Source organism: Agrilus planipennis, unplaced genomic scaffold (assembly GCF_000699045.2).
Source record: "Agrilus planipennis isolate EAB-ADULT unplaced genomic scaffold, Apla_2.0 scaffold49, whole genome shotgun sequence".
Taxonomy (NCBI): Eukaryota; Metazoa; Arthropoda; class Insecta; order Coleoptera; family Buprestidae; genus Agrilus; species Agrilus planipennis.
In genome coordinates this window covers 300,413-319,183 of record NW_020438913.1, presented here as the reverse complement: position 1 = coordinate 319,183, position 18,771 = coordinate 300,413, and the positions used below count along the sequence as shown (strand labels likewise).

Here is an 18,771-nt window from a genome sequence, read left to right as displayed (position 1 = left end):
TTCACTCAAAAACAAATAAATTGGTAAAAATGCTGTAAACGGTTATGTATTACAAGACAGCGAGAAAGAAATTATTGTTTTTTCGAAAATTGATCGAAAATGTACATGGTTCCTTTTTGTTGTTCAAGACCACAGGGAGTTCGCAATTATCCCATTGTAATCTCTGGTAATGTAATTTAAAGAAAGTCTCGGAAAAACTTTAATGGAAAAGGAATCGCGAAGTTCAACCGTTGTCGTTTTAATGACGGGGCTTAAAAAGTAATTACCTGTATTTTTCCCGACATAACTCAATTTATAGGTAAAAGGAAAACGTTCGGAAGCAGGATTACTTCTCACTAAAAGCTCTAGACAATATAAAATGTCGAAATTAAATTGAAGATGCTATTTTTATTCCATATGATCGTGCAATATGAAATACTGGAGACCTAGTTTTTACTATACATATATATATATATATATATTCGTATATTTTTCTGATTTCTAATTAATTTATAGATATCCTTGTTAACAGAATGCAATGCTACTTTAATATTTGTTTATCAAACAAAAATACAACGAAGGACTTTCAGCTGAAACGGTTTTAGATATCCGCTTCGTATCGAGGGATCCCATGAAGGGATAATCGATATTCAGTTTGTCCTTGTTTTTATTACCCATCAATTTAGTTGCTAAATTATAGATTGCACAGATTACTTTCTGAACCTCTTGAATTATTTATGATTATTTATGATTAGTGATAATTTAATTCATCATCGTCAGTGCGAAGACTAGTTGGACAAACACCTCCACTTTTTCCTATCCTAAGATAATCTTTCCATTTCCTTAAAACTAGAATATCTCACATCCTTGTCGTCATGGTAGTCTCTCGATTTCATGCCAGATTTAAATGGACAGTTTTATTGAAGTCCATGGTTCCACCCGCATGAACTATAATTAATCTTCTTCCCTTTCCAATAGGCTGTAGTAGTCCTGTTTTGTCATCATCGCTCCAGAAGTTTTTGTGGACATGATTGGAGCGAATTTACGTATCATCGGACGACCTTCGTGGCGGAATGTTCTCATTTCTCTTACGAAAACTATTCTCAAATGTCAAAATTTCCAAAAGTATTTTTTTTTGGTTTTGCTTTTCGTCCATTTAAAATCCATTTTATGCAGAACCTTCCACACAGTTGTATTTGAACCTTCATATCCCGTTTCTTCTTTATATTTACGATGTATCCTTTTCAGAGTTGGAACCATTTTCTCGGTTGCGTAGAAGTTGTGAATGATTTTCCACAAAAGATCTTGATCAAATTCAGGGTGATTTTGGACAGGGTTTCTAGAAGTCCTTATCTTAGTTTCTTGAATTTTCTCTTTTTCACAGTTGGGTTAAATTAACTGTTCGTTAACATTTCCTTATCATCATCATCATAAGGTCATCAGTCCTAAGACTGGTTGGACACGTACCTCCACTCTTTCCTGAGCTAAACTTCGCATTTCCCTAAAACTAGAACAGCCCACATCCTTAACTATTTGCGAACAGTAATCTAATCTAGGTCTACCTCTACCCCTTCTAACTCCTGTTTCTGCCTCTAATATGTCTCTGACTAGACCTTCATGCCTGAGAAAGTGTCCTACCAACCTATCTCGCCTATTTTTTATTGACTTCCATAGAGTCCTCTGTTCTCCTATTCTTTCCAATACCTCTTCATTTCTAACTTTTTCTACCCACGTTATCCTCACCATTCGCCTATAACACCACATTTCGAACGCTTCTAACCTTTTCTTTTCCGCCGCTCCCACTGTCCATGTTTCGCAACCGTACAACGCCGTGCTCCAAACATACACCTTTAACAACCTTTTTCGAATTTCTAAATTAACGGTTCGCGAGCATAGAAGTGACTTCTTTTTATTATTCTTCCTTATAATTGATTAAATTTATTTCTATTATAATTACTTATAGGAAAGATAGACCTTGCATTTCATTGTTTTTTAAAAAATTTCTTACTCAATTCAACAGTTCAGCGTTGACGTTACTGTAGTCTTTCATTATTTCCGCTTGTACGGGTTTAATTGCAAAAATTCATGGTAGAAGGGGCCTCAATCGACAGCGAATCGATATCCTGTTAGTTTTTAATTTTAATTGGTAATCGCGGGGTCTAAAAAGGGCACACGCTCCGCTGAATTTTAGCGATATGACGAGTGGCCGCCAGAATCAAGAGCTGTGAAGATCGGTTAGCACCTGACTATTAATTAATTGCAACAACTGGGCCAATGGCCAATGTTCAAATGAAAGTTTTGACCTATGTTACATAGGTAAAAATTAATGACTCATTCTACAATGGAACGTAATCTATTACCCCGGCAATTTGCACATGCGACTCATTATTCCTGCATATATCACAAATGCAAAGTTTGCGTGACTGTAGATTGAAGAAATTAAAAAAAAAATTAAAGTGATAAGGAACAAGTGAAAAAATGAATTAGAAACATTTTGGATAACTTTGACATTTGCATATTTATTTGTTGAAGCATCACTGACTTTATAAACCACTCAAATTATTCCAAATAGAAATGGCTCAAAAAATACTGTAAGGGATGTAATTAGTTGCTCAATGATGGTACTTTTACCCATTTTGTATCTGTATTTTAGAATAAGGATTAAGGACCATAAATTGTCGTTGGTTTGCTGGTATTGTTCTACTTTTTTTTTTATTTGGAGATACGCTATGTATATGTATAGCCAGAAGCTTGATTCGCAACAAAATGGGCATCAGTACCATCGTGCAGTGACAAATTAGCTACAAATCGTAGTTTTTTGGGTATTTTTCTACACCATTTCTATTTTCAACCACGCTAGGTTGACGACTTTCCAAATGATTTTCATTGATTAGCTCGAGGTTCAACTAGCAACAAAATGAATATAAAGGTATCTTCGTAAATTGACAAATTAGCTACAAAACATAGCTCTTACAGTATTTCTCTATACAATTTCTATTTTCAGTTCGTTTCTCACTAGACAGCTCGAGACTGGATTCCCAACAAAATGGGTAACGGTACCATCGTACAGCGACAAATTAGCTGCTGATTGTAGCCTTTTCCTACACCATTTCTATTTTGAGATAGGCTATGTATAGTGCTAGGTTGGTTGACGGTTCTCCAGCTGGTTTTCGTCGATTAGCTCGAGGCTCCATCCGCAACAAAATGGATAAAAGTACCATCATACAATGACAAATTAGCTATAAAACATAGCCCTTACAGTATTTTTCTATACTATTTCAATTTCGAAATCCGCCATGTGTAGTGTCAGATTGTCAGCTCTGCAGTCGTTTTCTACTGGACAGCTCGAGACCGGATTCGCATCAAAATGGGTAACGGTACCATCGTACAGCGACAAATTAGCTGCTGATTGTAGCCTTTTTCTACACCATTTCTATTTTGAAATATGCTATGTATAGTGCTAGGTTGACGGTTCTCCAGCTGGTTTTCGTCGATTAGCTCGAGGCTCCATCCGCAACAAAATGGATAAAAGTACCATCATAGAATGACAAATTAGCTACAAAACATAGTCCTTACAGTATTGTTCTATACCATGCCTATTTCGAGTTACGCAATGTGTAGTGCCAGTTTGGCAGCTCTGCAGTCGTTTTCCACTGGACAGCTCGAGACTGGATTCGCAACAAAATGGGTAACGGTACCATCGTGCAGCGACAAATTAGCTGCTGATTGTAGCCTTTTTCTACACCATTTGTATTTTGAGATAGGCTATGTATAGTGCTAGGTTGACGGTTCTCCATCTGGTTTTCCTCGATTAGCTCAAGGCTCCACCCGCAAAAAAATGGATATACCATGTCTATTTCGAGTTACGGAATGTGTAGTGCCAGCTTGTCAGCTCTGCAGTCGTTACCATTTCTTACAGCGACAAATTAGCTACTGCTTGTAGCCTTTATGGTATTCTTTTAGGTACATCATTTCTATTTTCAAATATGCTATGTACTGTGCTAGGTTGACGGCTCTTCAACTGGTTTTCATTGATTGGCTTGAGGTTCGGCTGGCAACAAAATGGATAAAAGTAGCATCGTACATTGACAAACATAGCTGTTAATCGTTTTTTTCTGGACAGCTGGACGATAGACGCAACAAAATGGGTAAAAGAAAGTACTATTTTTCAGCGACAAATCAGCGACAAAGTATAGCTCTTACAGTATTTCTCTACGCCACCTTGATATCAGGCTAGCATTTCGTATTCTTTCTAATAACTGGCTGGAGCGACAAATTTTTGGATTTGGTAACAAATTAGCGACAAATTAAAAACAAACTATAGCGTACTTTAGAAATAAGAAATATAACAGGTGAATTATATTTGAACGATTTGCTGCAGCTATTTATACATATTGTTGTTAAAGTTTGGTCGTAATATAAAAGTTGGTCAGACCTATAGAAAATTTAATCAGTTGTTACAAGTGTCGTACCTACAAGTTGTAGTTTTATTAACTCGGTTTTGTTTGGGATTGAAATTGTTCCCGGCCGTGAACGCAATTGATTACTTTTCCCTATCGACGTAGTAGGTTCGGTCCAATTCGAATAGTTCTTGTTTCATTTCAATAACGACTTGACCGGAATTACGTTGAATTGAAATCTCGGAAACGAAATTCACAGTACACAACATCAATATACGTAGTATGACGTATTCGGCCAAGCACAAAATCATTGTGAGAATATTGTATTGATATGCGATTTGTCAATACATAGTACGAATGGTTCACGTAAAATGGGGTAAGATACGGGTTTAAAATACGAATTTCGAACAATGGTAGTTCCTTGGATGGAGAATTATAATCCATGTAAGAAAGCAATATCTGACTGAATGGGTTTCCAGAAATATTTTGTGAAATTCGGTTTCGAAGTAATGGTAAAGTTCATCAGTTTTGGCCAATTTTTTTCCAAACCAACAAGCTCAGAAAAATGAAGGATTGAAAGATCTAAAAGTGAATTAGTAACGGATGCAGGGGGCAAAGCGGTAGGGCTAAAATAACGTACTCAAGACCAAAAGAGTTAAATAAAGTAAAGGAAACTCATCCTAGTTATCATTAAACAATTGGCAAATTAAGGACTGGTCAAGGACCCCCTTAACCTCCGTGACTCCGGGAATAGGCTCTGAACTGCCTTATGCAATTTGCTTTGATGAAGTGCTCAAAAGTTATAGCAATCCGCTTCCAAAAGTTACTTCAGAACTAACAATGAAGATCATTTTCTACCGCAAGTACTTACCTATTGTTTGGAGAAACAATTCCGAAAGCCTTGTGGATTTCGTGCGGGGTCATGACTTTTGACATTTAAGGTGAGCCGCTCGAACTTACAAAGTTTAATTCGGTTTCCGCAAAAACTGCAATAACACCAGGACGGGAGAACTACTTCGTCCGGCGTAAAATTAAGTTACCTGCTGACAGTAACAAACCGCTGGTCATACTACTTCACTGAGGGTTATTTACAAGTTTAGTAAAGAAATAATTTCTGTGCTCGCGAACGGCTTTTTAGAAAGATTGTTAAAAATGTGAAATGTGGAAGAGAAAATGCTAAAAGCAACTGAGATGAGAGAGGAAATGAGAAGGTATTGGAAATAGCAGAAGAACACAGAGCGCTTTGGAAGACAATAAGGAAAAGTTGGGATATAATGGTAGGAAGCAATCTGGGGCATAAAAGGCTGATTAGGGTCATACTGAAAGCAAAAAGAGGAGTAAAAAAGGGACGAGGAAGGCCTAGATTAGATCACTATTCGCAAATGGTTATAGATTTATGTTTTAGTTTCCGGAAAGTATAGGCCATACATGTAGTGTCCGACCGAAAGTTCGGTTTCGGTTTTGGTTTCGGTCAAGTTTCGGCAAAAAAACGAGTTTCCGTTTAGTTTCGGTTTCGGTGGCAAACCTGCCGAAACTACGACCGAAACCGAAACTGCGTTAGGGAGTTCTCGCGCTCTGCTCGGTCATGTTCGGCGCGTTAAATTCCATCCAAGCGAAGTACAGGTCTGACGAAGGAAGCTGGCGAGCGGTCGCGCAAGTACTTGCCCATTTATGACCTATTTGGGTAAGTCACTTGGAACCGATACACAAATAAGCTTTCAGTAGGCGTAAATTATAGTATTAATACAGATGGGACAGCAGCGTACTAGAAAATAATACAGAAACATGACTTATCAAAAAGAAAAAATTAACCTATTGCTTTTGTTTTATAGTTAGTTTTCACATTCACTGTCATCATCGGAATCTCTAACACTGTCACCAACATCAACAATTAGTTCTTCTGTTTGTCTGTCTATTACTTGGTCACTAATCCCTATTTTTAAATATTTAATCTACGCCCTTGATAGGAATATTGAAGAAAGAGGGCTGCAATCGTTATACCTAAAACTGCCTACTTTTGCTACCGCGCATCCACGCCATTTTAAAATTTCCGCCAGCTTCTAGCGTCAGGCCTGTAGATTAGTAGACAATTCGCCGCGTCTAGGTGCATAATCATGTTGTGACTGATTCCTAGGTGCATAATCATGTTAAATGAGGGGTTGTTATGTTGATTTTGATTTGATTATCAATAAGTGAAAATGTCAAAGACTGCAGAGCTATGTGATTTAAAGATAAAAAAATAAAACTGACTGATTATAATAACGTTTTCTTTATTTTTCTCTCAAAACATGACCCTTATAAGGAAGTTTCGGCTTCGGTTTCGGTTTCTGTTTCGGTCGTAAAAACCAGTTTCGGTCGGACACTACATACATGTTCAACCAGTTTACCCTAACATGATAATAACGACAAATTTAGTCATTTTTGAAATACAACTGCCTCAAAAATAATTGAAAATTTGACAATTTTTGGGTTACCCTCCAATGGGAAGTCTTCTTGAGATTCATTTCTTCCAGCAGTCTCTGAAGTTGCCGTCGGGGATGTTCTATTCCTTCCCTAATATTGCAGTTGCCTTTTTTTTTAAATATCTTATATGTTCACTTCCATCATTATATTGTTGGATATATCCTAAGTAGTTGAATATCTCTAAATTTTAATGCTTGTTGATCTACTTGTTTGTTTGTTACCATTTCATGTCGTAACTACTCAACCAATCGTCATGAAATTTTGTACATATATTGTCCGGGATACATAAGAGGACATAGAGGACCGTTTCTCCAGAAAAAGAATACTGTTCCCGAGGGATATAGAAATTAGTTTTATGTGGCCGTCGATGATATTTAACACGTATTTTGGACATCAATGCGAGCAAAGCCGCTGGTAAAACTTATGATGAATTTTTGTGGACACATTGTCAAGGGGTAAAACCTAGTAACGTAATAAATGTAAATAAAAATTGCTATAATGATCTTCAAGCAAATTCAGTTTTGTACTTCACATACGGTCTTGTAATAGATGGATAGTCAGACAAGCCTCTTCCTGTGAAAAGCACCCTCCACATTTTCATGTTAGTTAATGTCGAAATATTTCGTGATGTGGGCGTATAATCATCCACCTCATTCGAAGAAACTATTTTTTTTGTTTTAATGAAATTAATTTGATCCTTCGGTGAGGTCAACAAACTTTTTTGGTAGCAAAAAGCATGTCTGGCAGAGATATGAAGAATGCATCTACATGTACGTACGATACGATAATAATGTCTGTATGCGGAAAAAATGGAATAGAAATTGGTTTCCCTAGGCGCAATATTACCACGAAGCTTGTGAAAATGTATAACAGCTCGGAACATAATGTTTTATTTATAGATTTCCTCCCATTTACTACGAAAATTGCAGTTAATTATCGACAAACTCTGCGAAATATCTAGGGCGGGTTTTAGAGTTCAGATACTAAATGGCAAAAGGTGAACTTTTATTTTCGTTATTTCTTATACCTTGACTTTGGACACTGAAACAAAGCTATATGATAATTAGAAAATAAATTCGGTTTCAACCTATTTACTTTTGTGTTTATTTCCGGACATTCTCTAAACTACTCTTATTTAATTATATTTTATAAGGGAAGTACTGCAAAGGGCCGGATATCTAATAATATCGCAAATTGTTGATATTTACTCACATAAAATTTTTATTGAGTAATTTCATTGTATTTTGTAACTGTTTTGCGAGAATCCTGCAATTAAGTCCTGGTTTTGGTCTTGGTTTTAATTGTGTGAGCAACGCTAAGCTTTGGTCTTCATCTTGGTCTTGATAAATGTGTAAGACCAAGACAATACAAGATAAAATAGAAATACCAAAACCATTTTCGCTGATCTCAATTGACAAAAGATACTCTAGCTCCGCTATAGTGTGAGCAGCTTCATTATGGCGCTAGGAACCATTAAATACACTTCATCGAAATTTTTAGGGATTTCAATTTTCTTCCAAACATTATGTAATTGCGAAATAAAAAAAAAAACATGCATGGTTTGCGGAAATTCTACTGTAATCGCAAACACCGATGATCTTGGTTAGAGTTCCTTTACTTTCACAAGGAATTTGACGTAGGCTTCTTTTGTATCTACATGATAAAAAGAGATGCACCCACTACAGATTTAAACGTTCCTTCAGATAACCATCTTGCAAGAGGTTCAAGATTTTTGGTAGTGCTAAAAATTACCATTCTATCTTCATAAGGGCCAATCAAATTATCATCATCATAAGATCGTCAGTCCTAAGACTGGTTGGACGCCCACTCTTTCATATCCTGAGGTATTCGCATTTCCCTAAAACTAGAACATCCCACATCCTTAACTATTTGCGAATAGTAATCTAATCTAAGTCTACCTCTATATCTCTTTAATATGTCTGACTAGACCTTCATGTCTGAGGAGGTGTTCTACCAACCCATCTCTCCTATTTTTTATTGACTTCTTGACAAAGAAGTCTCTGTTCTCCTATTGTTTCTAATACCTCTTCATTTCTAACCTTCTATATCCACGGTAGTAACATTACATTTCGAACGCTTCTAACTTTCTCTTTTCTGCCGTGCCTACGTCGATGTTTCGCACTCGTACAGCGCCACGCTCCAAACACATACCTTTAACAATCTTTTCCGAATTTCTAAATTAATCGTTCGCGAGCACAGAAGTGACTTCTTTTTATTTTATCTTCTGCTTTATATCCCTACTACTCCTTCCGTCCTGACTTATCTGACTTCCTAGATACCTAAAATCAGCCACTTCTTCTAATCTTTCGTCTCCTATCTNGACTGGTTGGACACGCACCTCTACTCTTTCCCATTCTGACCAAATCTAATTCGCATTTCCCCAAAACTAGAACAACCCACATACTTAACTATTCGCGAACAGTTATCTAATGTAGGTCTACCCCTACTCCTTTTAACTCCATTTTATTTAAAGCTATCTCTAACTCCTCGTTGCTAGATGCTAATGCTGCTATATCATCTGCAAATCTAAGCAAACTAATTTTCTACCCCTCTATATCGAATCAAATTTAGAGATCTTTTTTTTCTTTTCTTCTGGCGGTAAGTGATGCTTTATTATAGGCTCCTGAAGATTTACCACTACTGGATAATTACAGTGCAATATATTCCATTATACAGATGAATATTTCGGTAAATATTTGTCAAATGAATTATGATTCGGTAAATTTTAAATTGGGTTTTTGGAAGATTTGTTTTCGGTGATTTTTTAGCGGTTAATTTTCCTAGACATGACGATACATGAGACAACTTGTATTTTTCACCGGTGTGAACTTTATAAAGATCAAAGGTTGTTGCGATTTAATAATCCTCTTTAACATTATCCTAGTTCGTTTTTAACGTTCAAACTCTGACATATCGCCTGTTTGGTTAATACATTGAAGATATTTATCAAAATCCGTGTTAGGCTTTTGCTCGATATAACGTACATAATAACGCTTTGCATGTCTGACAGTTGGATTAGCGGTACGTTATTGAACTACTCAGTGCACCCAACTAACAAGTTGAACGAATCCGATACATTACTACAATGTATGTATTACGTTTTTAAATGCAAATTTAATTATATAGAATAGTATAAAATTACCGCAAGTATTTTTCCTGTTATCTGTCTGACCGAAGTTATGCACACTGCTATTTTAAAACTGCATGTCGTTTTATTCCTTGAGAAGTTTCGAGATTCTTTTCGATCCGTTCTTTAAATCATCATCATCATAAGGTTGTCAGTCCTAAGACTGATTGGACACGTACCTCCACTCTTTCCTATCCTGAGCTAAACTTCTTATTTCCCTAAAACTAAAACAACCCACATCATTAACTATTTGCGAACAGTAATCTAATCTACGTATAGCTCTACCCCTCCTAACTCCTGTTTCTGTCTCTAATATGTCTCTGACTAGACCAGAAATAGTTGGATTTACCATACAAGAAATATTAAGATCATATCGGATACGAATCGACAAATCCTAGAAGCCGTTTACCAATTATTTCACTTAAAATTACTTTACAATGTCTTTGAGTTTTCTGCATATACACTAGGAAAAATACCTACAGGAAGAAATGTACAAATACCTGCAGCCATTTTGTTGTATAAATAACAAAATAGTATAAATACAATAGAAATAGATAACTTTAAGATTGATATCAACGAAGAAAAACCCAAAAAAATAGCAAAGAATGAGGTAATACGACAAAGTTGTATACTAAAGATCGATCTAAATAAGAATTTATGGATACTATGTAATAATATCGGATGTAATTACATGTATTGTTAATATACTTTTAGAAACTTTGTTTATTAATAGGAAATCTTGGTGTAGTGTGACCTTCCCTGAGAACCACCATTGATTTTCATAAAAGAAATAGCGCAGTAAAATTTTAATTAGAGTCTTAAATTAGCACTAAAGAAGCAGTAAATTCTTAAATGATGTGGTTGTGCTAACTTGGCAGACATACTTCAAATTTTCTTATTGTCGTTTCGGCATTAAAGGCGACGATGTCGATTTCACCAATATTGCACGAAGTAGTTTTATTTGAAGGATAAAGGCTAGACTGCCTAAACATATCGAACAGCTTTTAGTGTAAATGATGCCTTCAAAAATCATCCCTGCATCGTATTTTTATTTTTTCACGTATCAGAATTTGAAGGAAAAAGATTAACAAGAATTAGGTGTTTTTCAAAAAGAATTTCTTTTTGTGTTCCTAACGTTGTTAATGCCTTCTTCTTTCAGTCAATGACAAGCAGAAATTTCTGCAGTAGGCATTCTAGAATGACTTTAAATTTAAACGACCAGGAACACTTTCTTGAATATATTAATATTTAAATTGTTATTATTACTGTTATTATTATTATTATTATAATAGCGAATAGTTGGTGGAAGACGGTAACGTTGAATTTGCTAGAGCTAAGTGGTTATACGAGGGTGGATTGATAAGTTTCCGGCCTGACCAAGAAAAACAAGGTTTTTAAAAATTTTTTTTTTTTATTTCTCAACATAATCTCCTCCAAGGCTGATACATTTCTCATAGCGGTGTTCCAGTCTATTAATGCCATCTCTATAGACTGATTCGTCAAGCTCCTCAAAATAACCATTTACAGCTTCGATTACTTCTTCATTGTCCGCAAATCTCTTACCGCCAAGCCATTTTTTGAGATTAGGGAACAGAAAATAGTCACTCGGGGCTAGGTCTGGAGAGTAAGGAGGGTGCGGCATCAATTCAAACTTTAGATCGTTGATTTTAGCCGTCGCAACGATTGACGTGTGCGCTGGTGCGTTATCGTGATGAAACAAGATTTTTTTCTTCGCCAGATGAGGTCGTTTAATTTTCACCTCGTGGCTCAAACGTTGCAATAAGTCTGCGTAGTATTGACCAGTGATAGTATTACCCTTTGCAAGGTAATCAATGTATATAATACCTCTTGCATCCCAAAAAACAGTAGCCATAACCTTGTTCGCCGAAAAAATTGTTTTTGCCTTCTTTGGAGTTGGTTCCCCTGGTCCAATCCACTGTTTAGACTGTTCTTTGGTTTCAGGAGTGTAGTGGTGGACCCACGTTTCGTCAACGGTTACGAATCGACGCAAAAATTCGCTTGGATTACGCTTATACAATGACAAATTTGCTGTAGAAATGTTTTTTCGAATCAATTTTTGGTCGACTGTTAGCAAACGCGGCACCCATCTTGCACAGAGCTTTTCCATATGCAAATGTTGGTGCAAAATATGTTGCACACGTTCATATGACATCTTACAGGTCTCAGCTATCTCACGCACTTTCAATCTGCGGTCTCCCAGCACTATTTGATGAATTTTTTCGATCATATCTGGAGTTGTGACCTCAACGGGGCGTCCTGAGCGAGGCCCATCAGAGGTGCTCACACGACCCTTTTTAAACTCGGAAACCCACTGCTTAACGGTTGAATATGACGGGGAGGATGTCCCCAGTGTTGAGTCCATCTCTTTTTTAATTTCCTTCGGCGTTAACCCCTTCAAATAAAAGTATTTGATGACAGCACGATTTTCCTGCTTTTCCATTTTTACGAAAACCACAGAGGCGTCTTGTTCAGCGTGCTGTCAAACCTACACTAGCAAGGAGATCGGGCTGAAACTATAGCTACAAGCTATCCAAGGATGGTACTATAGAATGTCACCTCAAGGTAGGCCTAGTGGCGTCATCTCTTGGTTAGGCCGGAAACTTATCAATCCACCCTCGTAGTTAAGATTAAGAGTCAAATTATATGCAAGAAGTTCGTGAGTCGTTAAACGAATGAAGTTGCATCAGGTAATAACGCAGAATATGGAACTGAGATGGAATGGTGAAGTTGCTATCTGCCGTTACGATAACAGAACAAGAAATTTTATATGCATAATAGTAATTTAAATGCAATGCAAAAACGTAATTCCGTAGCAAAATCCGTTTTACGTCGTACATACTCGAGAAAAGCTCATAAAGTAACCCACTGTTCAGATCAGTTTGTGGAGATAATGGGTGTTAATCTCTCTGTGAAAGAGTTCAGCCAGTAAAGTGCCTTTTAAACATAATGGTAACAAAATAGAATTGCTTGCTTTAACAGTTTTCATTTTGAAAAGGCATTAATAGAGAATATTGTGAGATTATAGTCACATTACTAATGGAACTACATAGTAAGAGTGGTGAAGAAGGAAAATGTATGATAAAAGGAAGGAAAAAATAGTATGAAGGAAAAGATGAAAGAACTGGAGAAGGAGATAAGTGGAAAATTACAGGAACTGGAAGAAAAATTAGATAAATATAATGAAAAAAGCGATAAGGAATGGTTTAAATCAGGACAGAACAACTTAACAGAAGAAGTGGAGGAAATGGTACTAGAGAAGCTGGAGATAGAAAAGCGCGTGTAGAAACAAGTGGAGGAACAAGAGTAAAGAAAAAGAGGAATGGAAATGGAACTGGAACTGCAACTAGAAAAGATAAGAAGGGAAGAAATAATTAAACCTGATAATTTTTGGAATAGAGTTGGAGGAGAATAAAGAGTGAAGGGAATTGAAAAGAGTCATAGAAGAGAAGATGGGATTGAAGGTGGTAGTAAAGGAAGTCATCATAAGGTCGTCAGTCCTAAAATTGGTCGGACATACACCTCCACTCCTAGAATATCCTACATCCTTAACTATTTACGAACAGTAATCTAATCTAAGTCTACCTCTACTTCTTTAACTCCTGTTTCTGCCTCTAATATGACTAGACCTTCATGACTGAGAAGGTGTCCAACCAACTTATCTCGCCTATTTTTTATTAACTTCTATAGAGTCCTCTGTTTTCCTTTTCTTTCCAATGCCTCTTCATTTCTATCCTTCTCTATCAACAGTATCCTTATCAGTCGCCGGTAACACCACATTTCGAACGCTTCGAAGGCACTTAACCGTTAGTATTTAACAATCATTTTATATAATGTATACATTGAGTTGAGTGTAATAGCTGTGACATAAATGTTAAAAAAAAGAAATGTGAAAGTGTAATTAATGTAAAATATGCGATTAGTCACGGGATAATCGACCTTATCTTCCAAAACCCATTTGGTTAAGACCAACGGTTGCAATAATTCTAATCAATAAACTTAAATTCGCTTTTGTTAGGAATTTTACCTATTTAACTTTCTTAAAAAAGTATTGTGGGTGGCAATTTTGAAAATGGTAATCACTTTGTTAATTGTAGACTATTTTTGTAGTTGTTGCATTAGTTTATTCAGATTCTAGTACAATTAACTGAAAATTGAAAGGTAAGGATTTGCTCATATGTAAGTCGTTAGGCGCTTATGTTTCATTCGTTTTGATTTTTAACGGAAATTATAGGACTCTATCGAGGTTTACTTTTTAGTTCCATTAGACACATATCTATTCTTTTATTGTAGATAATTGCAGATAATCCTAGGTCAATCTCTTTCAATCAAGCTCTCAACTTACCTATCTGACTGTCAAACTTAGATAAGTTGAGAACTTCATAAATTCTCAAGAAATAGACACGAAACGTCGCGAATCAACAATGCTCTTATTGGTTTTTCAATTTTGTTTTCCCAATACTCATGATCCTGTTCAATTATTGCATAAAAAAGGGAAGTGATTTCATCATGATGTTTCAATAAATTTCATCAAACCAACGACATATTTCATGTAAGACCTTTTAGAACAGTGCGCTTTCCAATTAATTTTTATTCAACAGTTCAACAGATTATTAGCTTTGTTTAAAAGAAAAAATAAAATGGCTGCAACAGTTACAGGACGAATTAAGAGATATCGAAAATTTCCACTTCCATAAAAGCGATTTTCGCGGACAGGCGTATTAAAGAATCTGTACTACTAGGTTGCACTGCGGATATTTTTTTCCCGATTTGGCAACAACGAATTCTGCAACCCCTGACCCTCATTACGCGTTACAACTTCATCGCAAACAAACTTATATCGTGTTTTACACCGAGAACACGACAAATTACACCAACACAGTGCTAACAAATATAAAACAAAACAAAAATGTAGAAGGCTGATGGGGTTGAATTTTTGATATGTAGCAGTTTGCTTAATAAGTATGAAGTACCTAATACTTTTTCAAAAAACGAAATAAGAACTAATAAAAATTAGCTCACATATATTATTTACTTTGGCTTTTATGCCAAGATAATATGGCACCCTATGGTATTTACACTTAAATTATTAGAAAAGTTATACCAGCAGTTATATTGAGATGCTCTACAGGGGCTTCTTTAAGGCCTTCTTTTATGCAATCATATGAATTGTAGAAGCTCACCTTCTATACATTTGGCATATGCACCGTACAATTACCAATTTTGTATTTTGAAAATTAATCACACACGCTACAAAAATTTTAAATTCTCTACCTTTTTAGAAGATTTTGCAGTAGATCTTGCGAATATGGTCCTTCAATTCCTTGCACAGAATTCCTGGAAAGATTAGAAAATAGTATTAGTTTACTAAGTACTTAAAAGTATCCAATAAATAGTTTTATATGCTATATTGGGATATGTTAAGGAAATTCTAGAAGAAATAAAGGAATAGGACCAGGAAAAATAGAAATAAAACGATGAAAAATAAAAAAAAAGAGAATTACAAGAAAAAAGAAGATGAGAAAGATTGGAACAAAAGCTGGACAAAATACAGGAAGAAAATAATAGTACAAAGGAAAAGATGAAAGAACTTACAGAAACTGTAAGAAAGGTTGGATAAATATAATGAAGAAAGCGATAAGGAACGGTTTAAATCAGGACAGAACAACTGAAAAGAAACAGTAAAGCAAAAGGTACTGGAGAAGCTGAAGATAAAAAAACATGTGTAGAAACAAGTGGAGGAACAAAAAGTAAAGAATAAGGAGAATAGAAATGAAACTGAAAAAGAAAGGAAGGGAAGATATAACTAAACCTGATGATTTTTGGAATAGAGTTGGAGGAGAACAAAGAGTGGAGGGAATTGAAAAGAGTTATAAAAGAGAAGATGGGATTGAAGGTAAAAGTAAACGAAGTATGGAAAGTTAAAAAAAAAGGTATATGGGGCGAAAATATATATTGGAACAGAAGTTAGCATGAAGAAATTCTTGAAAATATCCATAATAATTAATACACAGAAAATTTTATAATAACGAGAACACCATACACTGAAAACAATGAAAATAGTTTGATTTACTTTATTTTATGTCGTGTTAATTTCCCATTTGAAGGATCATACTTGAGTCCTTTTTCTAGCATGAAATGTTAAATGAAAAATTAACACAGCATGGTAAATTCAACTATTTCATTTTTCGTAGTGTAGTTACGGACAACATGGATTTACTGCAACGAAATAACTGCTACGTTCATATCCAGTAAAAATTCTCTACATTAATCTGACAACTTGCATCACATGCGAAGACTGGAAAGTGTAAATTTTCAAATGAAGATATCATAAAATCTAAACATTGATAATGCTCAATCGTTATTGATCCTTTTAGAATAAGCTAACTGAGACCAGCTTTTAATCCTTTAACATAAGATATCATTTAAGAAGACGACAAGTATTTAAGGATTCGAGGAACTGTTTTCAGTATTTCAGTCAGGTTTTTCCGTATATCGGAGCTTTTTCGTCGCGACGGTCGTCTCATCCTGTAGATTTTGGAAGGAGCTACGGCTACGACGTTGCCAGTCGTCGGGAACTATTTCGATCGTGATCTCACCCCCCGGCCTAGTCAGCTGGCTACCCCACCCGGGTGTCTGCTAACGAGGCGGAGCCTCTTCTACTGCATAGCGCACCACGTACCGGCAATCGCGAGTTGACGGGCCCTAACTGCGCTCTTCCGTAGTTTCCGTCGCGAGGTCCTCTCTAAGACCTCCACCGAGGTTACTGAAGTCTACTGAATCGCATCCGACCGGTCATATTGCCAGTATTTCGAGCCCTATCACCAAGACACCTAATACAGCCGACGAAGAAGGCCTCCAGGTGAAGCGCGGCGTTTGGAACGAATGGAGGGTGTCAACGGGGACACGGAAGTGGACCGAGGGGGTCCTCCGGTCCTGAGCCCTCTGACCGGTTGCTATCTATTGATTGTTATCGGCGAACCACATTGCCAGGATCACAAGGATATCATTCTCAAAAGGATCGAAAAAGGTATGTCTCACAATCAGTTGAAAATCGATTAATGTGATGTTAGCCTGGTAACAAAAAAGGGGCGCCTCTGGAGGTCGTAAACATGTTATCTTGCACATAATAATTACAGGGTGAAATATTATTTCAGACTGCCTGGAATCGATAATTTTGTTAGCTACTTTTTTCTGTTAACAAATAGTAAAATACAGAAAGAAGTGCGAAGTTTAAAGGCTTAAAGAGATTTTAACGAAGATTTTATCAGTTTATAGCGTCATGCAATTGCTTATTTCTCTTCATTGCGTCTTATTATCAGATTTGCCCTAGTTGGCCAAACGGTAAATTTTGGCACTAGGCCAACTTCTATACTGCGGTACCCACACTGCAATATTAGCATAAGCTGAACAATATTTGAAAATTACCAATACATTTACTAGACAAGTTGTTTATAAGGACAATACAAAATAATTGTCTACGAAAAATAAAAATTAACCCTTAAATCATTATTGATCAATAAATATCTACGAAAATGTAATTAAAGGGGTTTATTCAAGTTGATAACTTCAAATTATTTATATTTCTTAACAAGTAACTATAGATTAATCAGTTCATTATGAAATCGATCCGAAATCATAGTGATTTCAAAGTTAAAATGGAAATACTACCATAATTGGTCTCTGATTTGGAAACTACTCCTAAAGACCGAGAAAGAACACTAAAATAACTGTGGAACATATTTCAATTAGATTTCGTTATCCTTTTAACTGGAAATTGGTGTTATCACGTAAGGAAATGTTATTGCATCAGACAACTATTCACAAAAATATAATTAAAGGGGTTAATTCAAGTTAATAACTTCAAATTTTAAAACTACCATTAGAGTTTTATTATTTTTTTAACTGGAAATTGGTTTTACCAAATAAGGAAACGTAATTGCATCATATAATTACTCATAAAAAGATAATTACATAATGGGGTTAATTCAAAGATAACTACAGATTAATGAATTCATTATGAAGTCGTCCTGAAATTATAATGCTTTTAAAGTTAAAATGGAAATATAGCCAAAATTGGCTTCTGATTTAGAAATTACTCATAAGGATAACGGAAGGATATTAAAATTATTGTTGAAATAAGTTAAATTTCTTGTCCTTTTAACTGGAAATCAGTGTTCCCGAGTGAGAAAAACTATTGTATGAAGTAATTACCCACAAAAGGATAATTAATGGGGTAATTCAAGTTAATAAGTTCAAATAGTTTATACCGTAACCAATACATCACGAAATCACCTTGAAGCCACGGTGCTTTTCAAAGTTAAAATCGAAATACAGTCATAATTGTCTTCTAATTTAGAAACTATTCAGAAGGATCAGGAAAGGACATTTAAAATTACTGTTGAAAAATATTTAAATTAGATTCTTTTGTCTTTGTAACTGGAAATTCCTTTTAATTGGAAATCAGTGTAAGCGAATGAGGATTCGTATTGGATCAAATATTTACTCACCAAAAATATAATTAATGAAGTTGATTCAAGTTAATAAGTTCAAGTGAAGTTATCGAGCAACTGCGTTCTAATCAATTAATTATGAAATCTTCCCTAGAACACAGTGTTTTCAAAATTAAAAGCCAATATTCTTTTAAGGTCACGAAGAATTTAAAATTATTACCGAAAGGATTTCAACTAAATTTCATTATCCTTTCCTACTGAAAATAGTAGTAATAATGTATATATTTATATTTCATAAAATTAACAATTA

At 35.5% G+C, this 18,771-nt stretch overlaps 1 protein-coding gene and 1 long non-coding RNA gene across 3 annotated transcripts in view; one reads left to right on the top strand and one right to left on the bottom strand.

The window, feature by feature from the left end:
- Positions 1-15,282: 15,282 nt before the first annotated feature.
- The window catches only part of LOC108733407, a 109,875-nt gene continuing 106,386 nt past the window's right edge, over positions 15,283-18,771 (bottom strand). The window contains exon 3 of the long non-coding RNA XR_001937220.1: positions 15,283-15,345. This is a non-coding gene — a long non-coding RNA (uncharacterized LOC108733407). The remainder of the gene's footprint in view (positions 15,346-18,771) is intronic.
- The window catches only part of LOC108733397 (microtubule-associated protein futsch), a 171,475-nt gene continuing 169,335 nt past the window's right edge, over positions 16,632-18,771 (top strand). For both annotated transcript variants that reach the window (XM_025973552.1, XM_025973551.1), the window contains exon 1: positions 16,632-17,038. In XM_025973552.1, the coding sequence (XP_025829337.1) occupies positions 16,894-17,038 (145 nt within the window). In that variant the 5' untranslated portion in view covers positions 16,632-16,893. The remainder of the gene's footprint in view (positions 17,039-18,771) is intronic.